The sequence below is a fragment of the Python bivittatus genome, unplaced genomic scaffold (assembly GCF_059951505.1).
Source record: "Python bivittatus isolate LINGU-HERP-01145 unplaced genomic scaffold, Pbiv_v1 ctg000580_np1212, whole genome shotgun sequence".
Classification (NCBI taxonomy): Eukaryota; Metazoa; Chordata; class Lepidosauria; order Squamata; family Pythonidae; genus Python; species Python bivittatus.
Genome location: NW_028277087.1, coordinates 21477369 through 21497847, shown reverse-complemented (window position 1 = coordinate 21497847; position 20479 = coordinate 21477369). Strand labels below are relative to the sequence as shown.

Here is a 20479-nt window from a genome sequence, read left to right as displayed (position 1 = left end):
GTCTGCTGCTTCAGCTATGTTGGTAGACAGGCATTTTTAGCAGGCACAATCAAAGATTAAATAACCACATCTAAAACAGTATCTGTAGGGTCTATAGAGAAAGGATATAATAGAGCTGGAAAAATGCAGAACTGTGGAATTGAGGGAGGACATGACTGAGGTGCATACAATCACATCTGACATGTAGAAAGCACACAGGGAGCTTTCTTCCTTATCAGAGGTCATCCAATGAAGCCAACTGTCAGGAGATTTAGAATAGAAAAAAGAAAGCACCTTCACACAGCAAATAATTAACCTGTGGAATTCCTTACTACAGTGTTTCCCAACCTTGGCCACTTTAAGATGTGTGGACTTCAATTCCCAGAATTCCCCAGCCAGCATCCTGGCTAGGGAATTCTGAGAGTTGAAGTCCACACATCTTAAAGTGGTCAAGGTTGAGAAACACTGCCTTACCAGAAGATGTGGTGATCACCTCAAATTTGTGTGGCTTTAAAATTGGTCGGATAAACTCATGGAGGATACGACCAATCATGAGCTATCAATCTTAAGACTCAGTAACCTGCTAGGGGCAGCATGCTTCCAAATACCAGTTGCAAAGGGACAACAGTGGGAGGGGTTATATCTGTAACTCCTGCTAGTGAGAACTGTGCTAGAGACATTTGGTGGTCCAGTGTAAAAAAATGAAATGGTTGATCTTGGCCTGCTCTAGTAGGGCTGATCTTACATTTTCTTATTCAACTGCTAATTGGATGTAGGAATTCTTTTTCTTTCAGAATGGGAAGAGAGGTGAGGTCTAGGAAGAACGATGGAAGAAGAGAATGACCATATAGTCATTGCATGATTACCTGAGCTGAATAGTGGACTGAGGTGATACAAGGCAGGCAGCTTCTTGAGTTCCATCTTTGGATATAGTTAGTAGGTGCCATCTTTGGATATAGTTAGTAGGTGATGAAAATATTTACATTTAAGGACAGAAAATTGACACTAAAGCTCAAAGGTACTGGAAAGCCAGAGCAGAGGAGGAGAAAGTTATAATAATGGCAGCATGAGAGAAACTATAACAAAACATTCAGAATGAAGTGAAAAGGGAAGAAGTTAGTGAGAGAATCAGCAAGAATCAAATGTGTTGTATAATCTTGGGTCCTGCTCTTGGCAGATAATAAATAATTTATATATACATTTATATAAATATAAAACTATCTGCTCTTTTGTGGGGTTTACTCTTGTGTGGTTACATGGTCCACTGACATTGCTCTCGGGGATGTGGAAACCATTGTAAAATCTCATCATTGCCAAAATATTCTCTTAAGTGGAGGAGGAAGAATGTAATTTATGAATCACTGGTCTATTTTTGAAAACCTTGTAGGATTAAATGAGTCATAGGTCTCTTTTTAGCCTAAGAAATGGTGCTTATATCCAGTATGTCAAACACTGAACATTACAATATTTGATATTCCAATATCATTAAAGTTCACTTGGGCAAGTTTTTCAGACCTCCTGGAGGTTTCTCAGTCCTTTAGTACTTTCAATGTGCTTTTAAAGAAGACAGCCCTTTGTACCTGTTTTTCAAATGACAATTCAATATTGGAATTCATTATGGATTATTCTTCATTTTGTGTAACTTTTGAGAACCAACTAAAAACTTTATGCCATCTTCTATGCATTGGAAGCCTCTTTCTAGAGCAAATTCCCCATTCCTTCATTTTTCAGCCATGATTTTGTATTGCATGTGAGTCCTCCCAATCCATGGTTCTTTGGGTATCTTTGTTTGCAGTAGTTTCTAAACCACTGTTATGAAAGTTTGTGTTTGGTTACTAAGAGCCACAAAACATGAAGATAGCCATTAGGTTGGCTTTAAAAGGGGATAGGAGAATTTCAAGGATTCAGAATTTCAGGCCTGCCAAGACTATCAGTTTTCAAGACTTGGTGTTATCTTTGGGAGGCAGTATGAACCCACATTCCAGTTGCAGGAGACCAGCCACATCTCCTGCTTTGAACACCCCAGAGGCATCTAGTTGGCCACTATGAGTGAATGAGCTAAGAATGGAAAAAGACAGCTTGCTAAGTCCTTGGAACTGTAACTTGGAAAGGAAGATAAATAAGCTTCTGTTTGCCTCCAGCCTCCTGCACAAATTATGTAGCATGAGGTTAGATGAAGAGCTAAATTCATCTGGAATACAGGAGTGTATCTGAAGAATGTATCCCAGCAAAGAAAAAACTGTATAAATCTTACTATGCTGTAGTTTGCATCATTATGTATTATTTATGGCACTGGAAGAGAAGAAAGGCATATTAATACAATTATAATTACTCTATATTACGTTGAGTTTTTGTGCTAAACCAAAAATTGTGCATTTTTCCCTTGAAACTGACATTCTCAGACCATGATTATATTAAATAAGAAAATATAAATGAGCTGAAAAGAAATTCTGTATATTGGTAAACAGAACTAAAATGTGAAAATGGTAGCCCAAGTTTATTCAGGTTTCATATCTGCCTTACTAATTTCTGCTAGTAAGCAGTGTTCTAACTCTTAATTCCCTACTGTGCATGGAGAACCATGATTTCTTATGTTTCCCATAAATGTTAGGTTTCTTTTCAGATTCTCCCATCAAAGTGTGGCAGCAACTTTCTCTTACAAAGAGGAAGAGTTGCTGGCTACATCCTGGATTTTTTTTTTTTTTTTTACTAGATTGCTTGTTTAAGATTTCATTCCTAAAGAGACCCAGGATCCCGATTTCACCAGTTTGACATTTTTCCACATGTCCAAAACAGGGTTTAATGAGATGTTGGGGTTGATAAAAATGCAGCACTACAGGCTATTCCCCCATTGTTTGGGGGGTTGCTTCTTTCCTATAAAGGTGGCGCCCTCTAATGGTATGGACATGTAAACATTGCTCTAACAACTTCAAAATGAAGCAATGAATTTCAGCCACCCACTACTTCATTGTAGAAGAATGTCCATAGGAATTAACATATTGTGCAGTATTTTGGTTTAAAATTGTGGGTGCTGAAGTCCAACTCTTTTTGAGGCACCAAGTAGGTATAATCTGGGCATAAAAGTCAATATTGTTCACCTAATTTCAGTTGTGCATATTGTTGATCCAGTAAACATAATCTTATTATAAAACTTGTCAGTTAAAGTGCTATTAAAAAAGTACATTTCTCTGTTAACCTCCCCACTACATTCAAGTGAATTATACTTTATGCACGAATTGATCTTTTTAGCAAGAATTACAATGTGCTTCATAGAACACCTTGAAACACATTATTACCTCATATTGCAATTATGGGGGCTGAAGGGAAGACAGCTGCTTGCCTAAAACTATTGAGATTCAAACCACAGACTTTCCATTTCTCAGCTGTCATGTAACTTGCATCCTCTGCTTTTTTACTTTGAGCCTTCCAGATGTTTTGGAGTACATTTCCCATCAGTCCCAGCCAAGGTAGCCAATATGTAGACAGGATTGGAACTGTAGTACAGAATACTTGAGGCACCAATCAGGAAAGCTACAGTGTACTTAAGGATCGACAGTCAGTGGTCTGAGTGTGCCACCCTGACCAATTTTTGGTTTCTCCAGAGTATCCTAGGGACTGCTCATTTCATTCTTTATTTTGCCCCACCACCATCTGTTGAAACAAACGAACAAAAACAAAACAGAAATGTATGCTCCACTTACTTGGATGACATGTTGCTGTTGGGGGCAACCCCCTCAGATTTCTAAGGAGGAAAAATGTGCGCACCCATGACCTAGAACAGGGACAAAAATCATTTGGGCAAACATGCACAAACCTGCAATTGCTGTAGTCTAGTAATGTTGGGAGGGAGACAATCACAGAGAAGGCTTTACAGGGGCAGGTTGCCTCTTTCCACCCCATGCATTTTTCCTGTGCAAAACCTCTTCAGCATTTCTCCCCTCTGCTAATGAACCCTGGTCTTGGAATTGGCTCTCTGGCAAGCTAAATGGGGGGCGGAAGGTGAGGAAGCAGGACATGCATGCTGGAATTCTAGGGAAGAAGTGGTGATTGGTGCCTTTTTGCTTCTTTATTCAACTTGATGAAGGGGGAAACATGTTGAGAATTATGCTTTACTGATAATGGTTTGATCCATCTAAAGAGCAAATCAGTCTTTCAGTGTTTGAAAATGCTTAGTTTAGGTTATTCTCCTACAATTGCCTTGTAGTTCAAAGCTAAATGCAGTTCATGAGGGAAGTGAAATTAACTAATGAGTGTTCTTAACTGTTTATTAAGGTTTACCAAAATACCTTGTACAGCAAATGCTAAATTTGCAAGGAAGTGCATGGTTTTCGGGGGGGGGGGCGCACTCAGGCTACTGAACAGGATTTAGGAGCTGGGCAGTGTTTTGTCATTCTGTTGCCTAATGCAGATTTAGGATGGTTAGGCTGAAGTCAGTTTAGCCTCCATTGCCAGTGTGGCTAGAAGGAAAGTTCCTTGGTGGAAAAGGAGTTTCTGTAGAATGTTCAGTAGAATTGTTAAAAAAAAAAAACCCAAACACTTGTAATTGTGCTGTGTAGGATTCCTTGGATGTAGAAAATTAACTTGGGGGACATCCGTTTCGTGGGACTTTACTGAAGAAATAGTTGAATGGAGTTATTTATAATTTGGAGAAAGCTTTTCCTTGTTGTGTCTTTGTATTTATTTCTGGAGATTGTGTTCTAGTTAGGCTGAGCATATATGCTTCAAAAAAAAAAAAAAACGGAAACAAATGGTTACCCAAGCAGTGAGCAGGAAAATCTAATTCAAATGCATGATTAGATGCTGTCTCTTGGATTGCTCATGTTAATGATGCAGCAGCTTCAAACCTGTGTGGCAACATTTTCCATTCTCTTTCGAAAGACAAAATAAAATCCATCTTGAATTGACAATAAAGTGTCTCAGTAACAACTTTAAAATACTGAACTGACTTGAATCATATTTTTCACAAGTTTGCATATATTTTGGGAAGGTGCCACTTTTTTGCCACTTTTTGTGTCATCTCCATGTATGTTAAGATATGTATACAGATACCTTCTTTTTTTTAACTCTTTTTGAAAAGCAGACTAGATTTTTTGGGGGGTGTAGATCTGAATTTGAATAATTCAGGGCCCACTGGATTCTGACCTGTAGTTTTTACCCAGCTCTTTGCTTGACAACAGTAAAGAACAGTTGTCTTAGCTCTGCACTAAAAATCAATAAGTCAATGGCTTGCCCCCCAGCTGTATGTGGACATTTCTCAGTTTCTCTTAAGCATGGTGTGCATGTGCCCCAACAACCTCTTTCATCGGCCTTCCCCCTCTAATGTTACCTTTATTTTATCTGCAATCAGTACCCGATAGCTTAGAGCAGTGTTCCTTAAACTGTTTGCTCTCAGAACCGCTTACCACTTTAAAAAAATATCACTAAATATAACCCATACAAACAAAAGCCCAAAAGATATTTACCATATTAAAAATTAAAATTGATGCATTTGTAGTATATTTATTTATTGAATCATGTAAAAATAATAATATTAAACCCATTAGATATTAACATAAATAAAATATTTTTCATAAATAAAATAAAACTCTATATTTTTAAACAAATAAATAATAATGAGAAGAGTGTCATTGTTTTAAATTTTTGAAAATATCTTCAATATCTAGCAAATAATTTTGACTTTGAGGACCCCGAGAGGGTCTTGGGAGACCCCCAGGGGTCCTCGGACCACACTTTAAGAAACAGAATTAGCTTAGAATCCTTAGGTGTAACAATATTCAAGTAGTGTTTTCTTCCTGAAGCAAGCAATGAGCTGTGGCAGTTGTACTGGGGGTACAAACTTTCATTGACCAACTGTCAGTAGGAAGTGGGAACAGTCTGGCATCCATTGGCAACATTAGGCTGCTGTGGGCATGCCCCCTTTCCTCTGGTCCCTGAGCACTGTTCCTTAAGGCCATTCTGCTTTCAGCAGCAGTTGAATTCAGTTCTTTCAAGCCAGGTTCCCCCTGCCCCCATATATCCTAGCGTAGGACAGCAGCGGTGATGGTGGTGGTGAGGTTGTATGGTGAAGCTGCTTCACAGTGCAATTCCTCAGCTGTTGTTTTGGCTGCTTTGGTACACAGGTTTACATCTCTTCTAGAGAACTAAGCTGTGTTCAAAAGCAGCCTGAACAACAGCTGGCAGGCATGATGGAATTGTGCGGTGAAGCAGCAGAGAGAGAAACTCATGCCTGTCCTCCCACCCCCGTCAGCCATTGTTTGGGCTGCCAGCTATTCAGGCCAATCCAAATCACTAAGCTGGAAATTGGCTCAGAGACCTAGTGGGCAAAGAGCCTCCTTTCACCCTTTGCCCACCAATTCTGTTAGCCTAGGCAGCTGATTCCTGGCTAGGAGAGGTAGAAGGTGAATGGGGAGTGAGTCCTGATGGATAGCTAAATGTAAAGACTTAATCATCTGTCAAAATCATTGCCCATCACAGCACTGCTTTGAGTAGCAGATGATTTTCCTGCAAGCTGGTGGTGTTGAAAAGGGGGTGGATGGCATCCTTCTATGGCAGGGTGAGTTGCCCTGATGGGGCAATTGGGATGATACAGTGGTCTCAAGGTTAAAATATTTTTTTTTCTTCTCTGTGAATAAGATCAGGCTTAGTGTTGTATAGACACCAAGAAACTTCATGCCTGATTAAAACACATGTTTGCCTTATAGCTGAAAACATAAAAGGGCAGAAGCATTGAGTAATGGAGGAAGAAGTTGTTGGGCGTTCCTGGAGGTTTTGTATGGTGTTGTTGTTGTTCAGTCGTTAAGTCGTGTCCGACTCTTCGTGACCCCATGAACCATATTGCGCCAGGCCTTCCTGTTCTTCACTGCCTCCCTGAGTTTGCTCAATTTCATGCTCATTGCTTCAGTGATGCTATCTAACCATCTCATCCTCTGCCGTCCTCTTCTCCTTTTGCCTTCAATCTTTCCCAGCATCAGGGTCTTCTCCAAAGAGATCTCTCTTCGCATTAGGTGACCAAAATATCTGAGCTTGAGCTTCATTATCAATCCTTCCAATGAGCAATCAGGGTTGATTTCCTTTAAGATTGACTGGTTTGACCTCCTAGCAGTCCAGGGGACTCTCAAGAGTCTTCTCCAGCACCACAGTTCAAAGGCATCAATTCTTCGGCGCTCGGCCTTCTTTATGGTCCAGCTCTCACAGCCATACATTACTACTGGAAAAACCATAGCTTTGACTATGCGGATCTTTGTCGGCAAGGTGACGTCTCTGCTTTTTAATATGCTATCTAGGCTTGCCATAGCTTTCCTCCCAAGGAGCAAGCGTCTTTTAATTTCATGGCTGCAGTCTCCGTCTGCGGTGATCTTGGAGCCCAAATAAATGACGTCTGTTACTGCTTCCATTTCTACCCCTTCTATTTGCCAGGAATTGATGGGTCCAGATGCCATGATCTTAGTTTTTTTAATGTTGAGTTTCAAGCCAGCTTTTGCACTCTCCTCTTTCACCCTCATCAAGAGGCTCTTTAGTTCTTCTTCACTTTCTGCCATTAGGGTGGTATCGTCCGCATATCTGAGGTTGTTGATGATTCTCCCTGCAATCTTAATTCCGGCTTGTGATTCTTCCAGCCTGGCATTTCTCATGATGTACTCTGCATATAGGTTAAATAAGCAGGGTGACAGTATACAGCCTTGTCGTACACCTTTCCCTATTTTGAACCAATCGGTTGTTCCATGACCGGTTCTAACTGTTGCTTCTTGGCCCGCATACAGATTTCTCAGGAGATAGGTAAGGTGGTCTGGTATTCCCATCTCTTTAAGAATTTGCCACAGTTTGTTGTGATCCACACAATCAAAGGCTTTTGCATAGTCAATGAAGCAGAAGTAGATATTTTTCTGGAACTCTCGTGCTTTCTCCATGATCCAGCGAATGTTGGCGATTTGATCTCTAGTTCCTCTGCCTCTTCGAAACCCAGCTTGTACATCCGGTAGTTCTCGGTTCATGTATTGCTGAAGCCTAGCTTGTAGGATTTTGAGCATAACCTTGCTAGCATGTGAAATGAGTGCAATTGTGCGATAGTTTGAGCATTCTTTGGCGTTGCCCTTCTTTGGAATTGGAACGTAAACTGACCTTTTCCAATCCCGTGGCCACTGTTGCGTTTTCCAAACTTGCTGGCATATTGAGTGCAGCACTTTAACACCATCATCTTTTAGTATTTTAAATAACTCAGCTGGAATACTGTCATCTCCACTAGCTTTGTTGTTAGCAATGCTTCCTAAGGCCCACTTGACTTCACTCTCTAGGATGTCTGGCTCAAGGTCAGTGATCACACCAGCGTGGACATCAGGGACATTAAGATCTTTCTTGTATAGTTCTTCTGTGTATTCTTGCCACCTGTTCTTAATCTCTTCTGCTTCTGTTAGGTCCCTGCCTTTTTGTCCTTTATCATGCCCATCTTTGCACTAAACGTTCCTTTCATATCTCCAATTTTCTTGTAGAGATCTCTAGTCTTCCCCATTCTATTGTTTTCCTCAATTTCTTTGCATTGTTCATTTAAGAAGGCCTTCTTATCTCTCCTTGCTATTCTCTGGAAATCTGCATTCAGTTGCTTATATCTTTCCCTTTCACCCTTGCTTTTCGCATTCCTTCTTTCCACAGCTATTTGTAAAGCCTCATCAGACAGCCATTTTGCTTTCTTGCATTTCTTTTTCTTTGGGATGGTTTTAGTTGCTGCCTCCTGTACAATGTTACGGACCTCCGTCCATAGTTCTTCAGGCACTCTGTCTACCAAATCTAATCCTCTAAATCTATTCATCACCTTCACTGTGTACTCACAAGGAATATGATCTAAGTCATACCTGAGTGGTCTAGTGGTTTTCCCTACATTCTTCAATTTAAGCCTAAATTTTGCAGTAAGAAGCTCATGATCTGAGCCACAGTCAGCTCCTGGTCTTGTTTTTGCTGTCTGTATAGAGCTTCTCCATCTTTGGCTGCAAAGTATATAATCAATCTGGTTTCGGTATTGACCATCTGGTGATGTCCATGTGTAGAGTCGTCTCTTGTGTTGTTGGAAAAGAGTGTTTGCTATGACTAGCTTGTTCTCTTGACAGAACTCTATTAGCCTTTGCCCTGCTTCATTTTGTACTCCAAGGCCAAATTTGCCTGTTATTCCGATTACTCCTTGACTTCCTACTTTAGCATTCCAATCCCCTATGATGAAAAGGACATCTTTTTTTGGTGCTAGTTCTAGAAGGTGTTGTAGGTCTTCATAGAAGCGGTCAACTTCAGCTTCTTCAGCATCAGTGGTTGGGGCATAGACTTGGATGACTGTGATATTGAATGGTTTGCCTTGGATACGCACTGAGATCATTCTGTCGTTTTTGAGGTTGTACCCCATTACTGCCTTTCCCACTCTCTTATTCACTATGAGTGCAACTCCATTTCTTCTAAGGGTTTCTTGCCCACAGTAGTAGATATAATGGTCACCCGAATTAAATTCACCCATTCCCGTCCATTTCAATTCGCTGATTCCCAAGATATCGACGTTCAATCTTGTCATCTCATGTTTGACCACATCCAGCTTGCCTTGGTTCATAGATCTTACATTCCAGGTACCTATACAATATTGTTCTTTACAGCATCGGACCTTCTTTTCGCTTCCAGATACATCCACAGCTGAACGTCCTTTCGGCTTTGGCCCAGCCGCTTCACTCTTTCTGGAGCTACTTGGAAATGCCCTCCGCTCTTCCCCAGTAGCATATTGGACACCTTCCGACCTGAGGGGCTCATCTTCCGGCGTCACATCTTTTAGCCTTTTGACATTGTCCATGGGGTTTTCTTGGCAAGGATACTGGAGTGGGTTGCCATTTCCTTCTCCAGTGGACCACATTTTGTCAGAACTCTCTGTCATGACCTGTCCGTCTTGGGTGGCCCTGCACGGTATAGCTCATGGCTTCACTGAGTTATGCAAGCCCCTTCGCCACGACAAGGCAGTGATCCATGAAGGTATGGTGTGGATGGCAATATTATATGTGTCAAGGGGGAATCTGGAGACCCAGGAAGAGACAGCAATTTCTATTGCTTTTAATGTTGTAGACCATCCAGAGTCATCTGAGTTGGGTGGCTTTCTAAATAAATAGCAAGCAAGCAAGCAAGCAGGACCTATGACAGAGATCCACTGAGCAAAACAGTTGATGGAAAGGACTGCAGTTTTCAGAGAACAGACTAGATGTCATCAGTAGATACTGTACGATCTGGTAATATCTGCTTTGGTAATTACTCTGGGTGGTATCAGACTCTCCTCAAAGGAGTTGGCTCGTGACTTAGAGAATCTTCTGAATTGGTGGCTCTTGCTTAAACACCAGGAGGAAGTCATGGTCTGGAGAGCTTTGCCCAAAGCTGAAGCAAGATGCCCTGGCAATGGTAACTTGTTCTTTGTTCACTACCTAGCTGTGCTCTATGTGGTGCTGCCTTTGGAGATGATCCAGAAGCTACAGTTGTTAAAAAAATGCAGAGTTTAGACCCTCTTAGGCTAAAATAATGTGTATTTTAAAGTAGCTGCATTGGATGCCAATACACTTCTGGGCTCAGTTTAGAGATTTTGGTTATAGACTTTGAAGCCTTTTACACTGCAGCACTGGGATACTTCAGGCAACACCTTGCCAAAATTAAATCTGCTTGTCCAGTTGGGTAATCTAAAATTGCAGGTTGCCCCTCCTTGTGAGGTTCATGGAGCGTGAGGCCAAGTGACAGGTCTTCTCAGCAGTGACCCCCTTTTTATGGAACACTCTCTCCCCAGATGTATGAATGGCCCCCTACTCTACAGATGTTTTGAAAAATAGCCAAAATAATGTTGAAGATTCCCTAAGTCCATCAGGTATTTAGTCTTTAGGCTAGTTTAATTGAATGATGGATGTATTAGATTTTTACTGATGATTTTTATTATCTGTATATGATATTTAATGTCTTGCTTTTGTTCTAATGTTGAGAGTCTGCCCAGAGTCTGTTTGGAGTGGTTTAACAGTTATAAATATTGTTAAATAAATAAATGAATGCATTGTTTTGTGCTGTAAATGTGCATAATATGTGGCCATTTGGTTAGGAAGTTGTAACTGAATAACATCTGGAGGATTGCTCATTGTGCAAATGTTAATGTTAAGATCTAGGTTGGTGTGGTGAATTAAACTGACTTTTGAGTTTTGGCAAGGCCTAGAGCTAAGGAATATTCAGAGCTGCCCAAAGATATATTACTGTTTGCTATTCAACATCAAGCAATTCCCCCACTAACCCTAAATCCAAGGCCCTGCCAAGCTATTTTATTCATTCAATTTTGGTACTGCCCAACTCCAAATCTATTCTGGGCAGCTCACTATATTACAAAAGTGAAATAAAAATACTATAGAGCAAGTGAACAAGTGGAACGTCTCATCACAAAACACCCATACACATGCAAACATAAACCAAATACGTCTAACCAAGGGCTCCCCTCACCTTACCCCAAGGCCTGGGAGAACAGCCAGTTCTTTAAAGCCTTCTAGAACGCCATCCAGGTGGGAGCCACCTAGATCTCATGGGGGACCTCATTCCAGGGGACTGGTGCTGCACCAGAGAGGGATGTGTTCTGGGTCCCAAAAGATAACACTGTTTAATCAAGGGGGCCCAGAGCACACCCACTCTACCATTTTTTACCAGCTGGGCAGAAGCCATGAGAGATAGGTGGTCCCTCAAATATAAATGCCACATAAGGCTTTATAGGTCATAACTAGCACACTGAATTGCATACCAAAAACCAGTGCAGCTTGTGAAGGAGGGGTGTCACATGAGCACCCCAAGGCAAACCCACCACTGCCTGGGCCACTGCATTCTGCACCAATTGAAGTTTCTGAGTGGTCTTGAAGGGCAGCCCTATATGGATTGTGTTGCAATATTCAAGCTATAAGATGACAAGGGCATGAGTTACTGTTTGGAGGGCCTCCTGATCCAGGGAGGCATTCAACTGGTGACTCAAAGAGGCTGACACCACAGCATGGACCCAATTACAGGGCACCTCCTTGGCTTCCTTAATGATCCAAGAGGGACCTGGATCCAAGAAGCAGGTGGTTGAGCTAACAGCACAGAAAGCCCTATCCACTTCCTCGAGAGTCACGGACTCAAACTCATCCAAGATCACACCACCAGAGCGAGTCTCAGGCACCTCAGCCAGTCCTATCCAGTTGGAGTCCAACTCTGTGCGGATCTGAGTGACTTTATCTGTCAAATAGCCACAATATTCTTCACAGCAGCCCTGCAAATGATCCTGTGGCCCAACCCTACCTGGCAGGGCCTGGGTCACCCTAAGTAAGGCCACTGAATAGCTATTGGCAGACGCAATAAGGGCAGAGAAATATTGATGTTTCACTGCCCTTACTGCCATAAGATAATTTCTGTTATGGGCTCTTACCCATATTTGACCAGATTTGCTCCTAGTCTTCTTCCAGTGGTGCTCCATGTGTCTCTTCTGACACTTCATTTTCTAGAGCTCCTCAGCAAACCCTAGGTATGCCCCAGGATGAGCACATAGAGAGAGGTTGGATACAGGCAATATGGTCTAAGTCCCCACCCACCCACCCATTCCAGGTGGCAACAAAGGCCTCAGCAAAGCTGCCCACCAGATCCTCAAGGAAAATTCCACTGGGGCCATCAGTTGCCTGGGGTGGGCTGATCAAATAGGTCCTGCCTTCCTGTGGAGGAGGGTAACTCCAGTCAGCTGGAAAGCAATCAGAGAGTGATTTGTCCATGGTAAGACTGATGTTAATGTCCTCCCCTGCAGATCACATTGCAACTGCCCCAAGACCAAAACCAGATCTAACATGCGGCTACTGGGATGCATTGGGCCTTGAATATCTCATTAAAAAGTGGCATATAAATTGATATTTAGTAAGGTGATCATGTTTTTCCTGTGATGGTGCAATGTTGATAGAAGTTTTTTTTCCAGATAGGATAATCTCATATTTTTTCTTGAGTTCTCGGGGCCTTGCCAGAACGGTTTTATTCACCTTGCTGCCAGTGGACAATGATATGTCATGCTACAGCTAATACTGATTGTATTCAATTTGTTGTTATCTTGATCTTTTATATAATTTTAAAAATACTTGTTCATATTTGGGTTTAAATTGCTTTGTAGAACTTGGGATATAAATATCTTAAATAAACTATGGCTTGGCAGATTAAAGTCCAGGGGCCATATCTGTTCTTGAAGATAATTTTATTTGGTTTCTAAAAGTTCCACTGAGTTTAATTCAGGCTGTAGTAATGGTTTCATTCGTTGGGTGGATGGGGAGCATTGCGAACTTGAATATTCCTGTTTTTATTGGGGGTTTTGTGTGTGTGTGGGTAATTATTATCAGCACAAATGGATCCACTGTAGGATATATAGGTTATGGATCATAATCTACTACACTGGGTCCAGTGTGGGCCGGAAAATAGATATTTTTCAACTTCCCAGTCTAGGGCTGAGTGAGAGTGCCTGGCCCAAGTCATACAGCCAGCTTGTTTTAGGAAAGACTACAACCTGGATCTCCCCTCCCCTCTTTCAGCACCTTAATCACTATACCACACTGGCTTTCATGTATGTATGTGTGTGTGTGTAGATATACCTATATATAAGTTATAATAGTCTTTTATAACCTGGTGCCGTCCAGATGAGATGGGTAGCGCATCCGACTGGTGCTAGGATGTGGAAGACTGTGCCATCCCTTGCTTTACAATACCAAACTTTTATGGAATGCAGATAAGTACCCTGATTCCCTATGCACTGAGTAATGAGTGGTTCTCAGATGTAGAGAAATTGTCCATTCAGGTCTAAAGTACTAAATTGGAAGGTGAAATGAGGTTAGAGGTGCAAGCTTTTCTGTGCTGAAAAATATTATTGAAATGATTAATAATATAAAGTTGATTTATTTTGGTCTATTTATTTATTGCAGACCTTTACTTTCCTGGATGCAGCTGTAGTCACAGTTGCTATGGAGAAGATCAAGGAGCAGTTTTCTAGCCTTCAAATAGCAAAACGGTGTTCACTAACAGAAGACTCATCTTACTTATTGGACATAGATATTTCAAGAGGAGAAGGGAGCCATTTAGTGGCTGTTTCTTGCTCCAATAAATCAATCAGAGTTTACAACAGGGAGACATTGTGCTTGCTACAAGAATATAATAGCCATCCTGCATTGCTAAATGGTGTCAGATTTGCACATGCAAATGAAAATGTGTTATTTTCAGCTTGTAGTGATGGATCAGTGAAGTGTTGGGATATTCGTTCATCTGTTGTCAAGCCTGTACAGTTGTTTTGTGGCTATCCTTCAAATGTTTTCATTAGCTGTGATATAAGCTGCAATGACCTCATAGTGTGTGCTGGCACAGAGAAAGTGGAAGAAGATGCATACATAACATTCTGGGATGCAAGAGGCTGCACAAATAGTGTTGCTTCCAGCAAACAGCCATTAGGTGTCTATTCAGAGTCTCATAATGATGATGTTACTAAAGTATGTTTTCACCCCATCAAACCACATTTGCTTATTTCAGGCTCAACTGATGGATTGGTAAATGTGTTTGATATTAACAAAGACAATGAAGAAGATGCTCTGATTTCCACTTGTAACTCTGATTCTTCTGTAAGTTTTATTGGATGGGCTGGAAAAGATTATTGGCAGATTTACTGCATGACACATGATGAAGGATTTTGTTGGTGGGATCTTACTCAACTGGATTCTGAAAAGTCAGTTACATTACTTCATATTCCAGATGTCAGGGAAGTAGAAAATATCAAACTGGATTACTTAATTGGTGGTGTGTATCATGAAAAAGTGGATGAATTGTTTGTTGTTGGGGGAATGTCAACAGGAAGCATTTGTTTCATGGAGTGTTGTGCTAATGAGCTGAATTCTGTGGGAATACTTCAAGGAGGACACTCTGGCACCATCCGCTCTTTCTGCTGGAATACGGTTGATAATTCTCTGTTGACAGGAGGAGAGGATGCGGAGTTGTTGCTATGGAAACCAGGAGCTACAGAAAAAGCCTCGAGTAAGAAGACTCCTATGAAAGTGGTTTCCTCTGTCTATCAGCGAGTAAAAGTTCATCAACATTCCTTGAAAAACAAGAAAAAATGAAAGAGTTGAAGAGGAGGGAATTCCATTTTTAATACTTCAAAAGAGATGGCTGTGTGCGTGTGTGCTGTAGCAGAAACAAAAAAAGAGTGGATGCAATTTAAAGGCAGTTGAATGTGATAACTTGTGTGTGGACAAGAATCTACTTCATTGTGCACAGAAATTTACGCTATAATAAATTTTTTTCTATGGTGCAACCTGCTTGTATGAGCTGACTTTTCAAAAAGTTGTGGTACTTTTAAAAGGCTGAGTTTTCTAAACTTGGGTACTGTTTATGCTTTTACCCTGAACAATGTTTACTCACTCAACTGACACCAATGGGTCCCAGCTTCCAGGTAGGATTGATCTTCCAGTATGAGGAACATACACAAGAATGTATCACTTTACTATTTAGTACCCAAGTTGCTACTTGTAGTTTCACTTGTATGCTGCAGTGAATGGTATTTTTGCAAATCATTGGAGTATTGATACATGCAGGGAGGTGGGACTTGAAGCAGTCCTGGTCTGTGATAGTGAGGAAGCTGCAGCAGAGTGCTTGGTGGTCTGTAGGCCATACTTGGGGGAAAATGGGCTTAAATTTTATCTCAGTATTCTTAAAAAATGGATGCCAGTAGTGAGGAGGAGGAGGAGGAGGAGGAGGAGGAGGAGGAGGAAAGTCTGCTTAAATAACCTGATGAAGCAGACTTCCCCCTTACCCACCAAAAGAGATGAAATTACTTAAAGAACAATAATGATACTTAAGGACACTTCAAATGAGATATGAATTGTAATTAGTTAAACATGTTATTTCCACTCCATCCCTAGATTCTGTAAAATTTGATCTTTATTCTGATTTGAAATATATTTTGATCTAAGATGGGAAAAGAATTGCATCTCTTTTTCTGAAAAAAAAAAACAATTTGGAGAGTAAAATCAAAGGACTTTAGGGTGATGGATTGGGATTTTTTGCCTCTTGAATATTTAGTAGTAGAGTATCCAGTTTTTCTTTGTTGTGTAGTCATCTATATGGTGGAGGCTGGCAAATTGGTGCCCACACTGTCAGGGCCTGCATCGCCACTAGATGGCACCCCCTATTCTATATTTTGAAAAAAATATTGAGAGATAGCCAAGTTTTGCAAGACTATTCAGTGTTGTTATGTCAGTGCTTATGAAATTTCGTTGTGTTTTTTTTTTCTATTTCCAAAATTGAGTTTTTAATATTTTATTTGTGTGAAGAAGCCTGCTATCTGATAAGGTGGTTGAGCCTTGATTTATATGGAACAGATAATATTTTGGGGAGGCTATTCTATTTTGTGTACTTTCTTTTGAAGACTTGTCTGTAACTCAGCTTGCACAAGGCACCACCATCACTACACTAGGATTCACCTATCTGGAACTCTTCACTTTAACCTAAGATTTAAGCAACAATCTAGAAAACTTTTATTCTGAGTGGAGGGAGAAGAGAACTTTAAGCTTAAGAATTTTTTAAAACCGTTTTTGGTGGAGGGAGGAGGAAAACCCTAATCTGCCAGAATGTTGACTGCCTTTAAGATCAGAACTTTTTAAACTATATGTACTCCAAGTGGCTATCCAATCATACTTTTATTATGCAATAAGTTCTGTCTCCAGCATTAGATCATTACAATATATCACACCGCTACAATATACTATACCACTTCAAATCTTTGGCGGCTTCTGATTCCCCCATTCAGTTCCAAATCAAGAAGAAAAACTCTTTGTTTTAACCTGTGCAGAGCTTTCCATGCCTTCTCTGTAGCAGCACCTGCCTTCTAAAATGAGGTTCCCCCCAAGATCGAGATGGACCCCACTCTGCTGTTGTTTAGAAGAGCAGTGAAGACCTGGCTCTTCACCCAAGTCTTCGGCAAGGGAGAGTGAGACCACTCATTTCATTGTGCTTGCCATCCTTCTTTATGTTTTATTTTAATTTGTTTGATTGTTAAGTCATTGAGAGTCAGGGGGCATACAAGTTTAACAGATGATGATGATGATGATGATGATGATGGTTGGTCGCACAGTCAGCCAGATGTTTATACTGGATTTGGCATTTTTATCCACCTATCAAGTCCTTCCCAAGTACTTGGGGTAGGCAGATGTTTGATGGTGTTAAAGGTATCGTCACAGGATATAAACTGTTCCAAGTAAAACTGCCTTTCGCAATTGATGGATGGTGATTTTCTCAATTATTATCATTATTAGTCCATGATGATAAAACCAACCAGAATCAGTACTTACTGATCTCCAGAACCCATTTTTTGATAAGAGAAGTTTGAGATGATAGAATTTAAGAATAACATATATTAAATATTAAGTAGATGATATATGACTTCCTTATGGCTAATTTTGTTCAAAGATTCAGCTGCATATGAGAGTGTTACAAAATTTCTAGTAGTCTAAAAATATTTGCAGTTCCACAAGTTTCACCCCTGATAATTAGAAGCAATTTAAAAGAAGCCTTGTGGTATATAACTTTAGGACTCTTGGTTATGGTAAATGGATGCTGCAGGTTTGTGTAGTTTCTTCTATTTTTGTATAATGGTAAGATCAAAGCTCCCATCTCCCTCCTTGTTGCAGTCCCTCACTCCTTTTCTCTTCCCTGACATAACTTTACATTCTTCATTTCCATAGGCTTCAACTGTTTTTGCTGCCTCTCTAGCACTAGATTTGTTTTAATTAAGAAACTATGTACTTTAACATGTTATAATGCACTCAGAGTATGCTCACAATGTTCTTTAAGTATTTATGTTAGTATTTTCCTTTACTTTAGAATTGTCAGCAGCTCTATGGTTCAGATTATTCTCTCTGCCATGGATAGACTTCTGTTTGCTGAAGGGTTGAAATCAAGCAGATAAGACCTAGCTGCAGGGGTGAGATTTTAGCAGATCCTCCACTGTAGCTCCTCTCACACTGTTCCACTGGGGCTTACAGTCTTCAGGGCAGATTTTAGGGGGCACAGAAAGGAGAAGTCATTGAGATGTGCCCCTGTCCCTCCAATGAGTGTCCTTTGAGTGGACTATGGGAGCTTTCTTTTTGAAAAATAATACGGCAAAAAGGTTTAAGTAAAAATGCATTCTTAGGATTGTCAGGAAGTTTGGAGCTTCTTGGCCAGTAGACCTGGCATAAAATACTAGGTGTTTCATTTATGTAATTGCCTAATCAACAGAGCATCTTTTTTGCTGTATTTCAGGTTCTAACATTGACTACTGACCCCTGGTGACTATGTATTGGCTTAAATAGGTCTGAATTTAGCTTTGGCCTCCTTCCAAACTGCCGTGATCTTCCCCTGCTTGAGGACAGAAAGAATAAAAGAGTTTAAGGTTATTGCTAGATGTCCTGACTGTAACAGAGTTTTAATAGATTTGAAGCTACGTGTTATCTATTTCAAGGAATGTGCTTCAGCATAACTGTGGAGGGAATCAGTTGATATTTTTATTTCCTTAACCTTATGGTGATATCTTCATAGAACTGGGCATGTGGAAGGTTACATACAGTATTGCCTGATGAACTTTGTAAACACTTGTCAAGAACTCGGAGGTATCAGTGTCCATTTTTTCAACAAGAAGAAATATGTTTCACTTAATGTCTAAATAAACAAATTTGTACTTGCCTTTTAGCTTTCTTTTGCAATTGAATGTGGAAAACATTCTTTCAACTTGAAAAAGGATAGAAAAATCTAAATATTGGACAGGATGTCAAATTTTATAATCACAAATTTTAAAACCATATGTAAACATTATATCATTTAAGTATTGTGGAAATAAATGCATTTTGAGACAGTGCTGTGTGTAGATGTTAGTTAAAACATAAGGATGTAATACAAGAGCCATGAAGTTAGATCAAAGGTGACAGGAGCACATTGCAGTAAAGCAAATTTCCTAAATTTTGTTGACAGCTAAGAAATGTTCCCTGTGTGTAGATGAAGTCCTCTCCTGCTTCACTGCACTTCATTTCAGACAACTCTCTCTCTTCCCGTAATGGTCACTGCTACTATCACTCTGAGTCCACCCATAATTTTCACTGCTCCTACTTTAAGTAGCGTTGGCTATTGTGTATGAAGGGGGATAGCTGTAGCCACAAAAAGCCTTGTTATATAGAAATGTCTCTAATATAAAAAGTCACCTGCAGAAGACTGATTTTAAGGAATTTTACATAGTTGGGAAGCTATCTTACTGTTGCAAAGCAGCTAATAGAATATAGCTGGAGTCTACCCAGCAGCTAATAGAATATAGCGAGTCCTATAATGTTATGGGGGGGTGTCTGCACATGTCTGTTTTGCAGGAGCTTGTTTAGCAATAAATCATTCACAGTAAATCCAGTTAAAGCTTTATAAGCAGTGCCTGTTCAAATAGAAAATGAAAAATATTTTGGAGTTATTCAACTTGTACATTGAGTTTTTCATTCATTTATGAAAGGATGGCTTTGCTAGTCATGAAGCTTGAAGATTGTGTCTCAGTATGCTGAGAATATTATCCAAATACTTATACTGGAGTGAAAGCTAAAAAAGAGACTCCAAGAAAAGTAACTTACTTGACCCATTTAGTTTATTGTATCTACAATAAGGATGCAGAGATACCTAATTCAGATTCAAAATCAACACACTAGAAAATCTGATGAAGTAGATATAAAGTTAATAATTTGATTTGTAATATTTACATCTCATGTTTTTCATTAGAGGTAGTCCTCACTTACTGACCGCTTTCAGCAACCATTTGAAGTTACAATGGCACTGAAAAAGATTTACGACCGGTCCTTGAAATTGCGGCTGTTGTAGCATCCCTGCGGTTAAGTGTTCACAATTTGGGTGCTTGGTAACCAGCACACATTTATGATGGTCGCAGTGCCCTGTGGTCATGCGATCGTCATTTGTGGCCTTCACAGCCAGCTTCTGACAAGCAAAGTCAATGGGGAAACTGACAAGAAGTTGCAAGTCACAGTCGTGACATCACATTTAACAACCGTGGGTGATTTACTTAATGACTGCAGCCGGAACTGATGTTGTAAGTTGGTGCAGTCACATGACGTTTCACTTTATGACCACGTTTCTTAGTGATGGAGTCGGTCCCAATTGTGGTCAGTAAGTGAGGACTACCTGTACTTATAAAACTTATATACCATTTACCATATCAAAAAAGTATTTCAAAGTTGTGCCCACCTTTAATAATATTTAATAACATATTAATAAATTAATAACATAAATTAATAACATAAACATAAATAAGAGTGCCTTTTCTGCCGTAGTGCCTGCCCTACAGAAGTGCCTGCCCTACAGAACATCCTCCAAAGATTAGGATGGCCCTGACCCTGCTGACCCTAAGACCCTAAAGACCTGGTTATGTGCCCGGGCCTGGGGCTCAAGTGTGTGAAGGGTCCCATCT

The 20479-nt window shown here is 40.3% G+C and overlaps 1 protein-coding gene across 4 annotated transcripts in view; it reads left to right on the top strand.

Moving 5' to 3' along the window:
- The window catches only part of WDR89 (WD repeat domain 89), a 42284-nt gene that overhangs the window by 9164 nt on the left and 12641 nt on the right, over positions 1 to 20479 (top strand). For 2 of the 4 annotated variants that reach the window (XM_088149743.1, XM_088149744.1), the window contains exon 2: positions 13929 to 18885. In XM_088149743.1, coding sequence (XP_088005869.1) covers positions 13968 to 15110 — 1143 coding nt within the window. In that variant the 5' untranslated portion in view covers positions 13929 to 13967 and the 3' untranslated portion in view covers positions 15111 to 18885. Of the gene's footprint in view, positions 1 to 9648; positions 9973 to 13928; positions 18886 to 20479 lie in introns of those variants that run through there. The other 2 variants (XR_015797666.1, XM_088149742.1) reach the window with 2 other exon arrangements.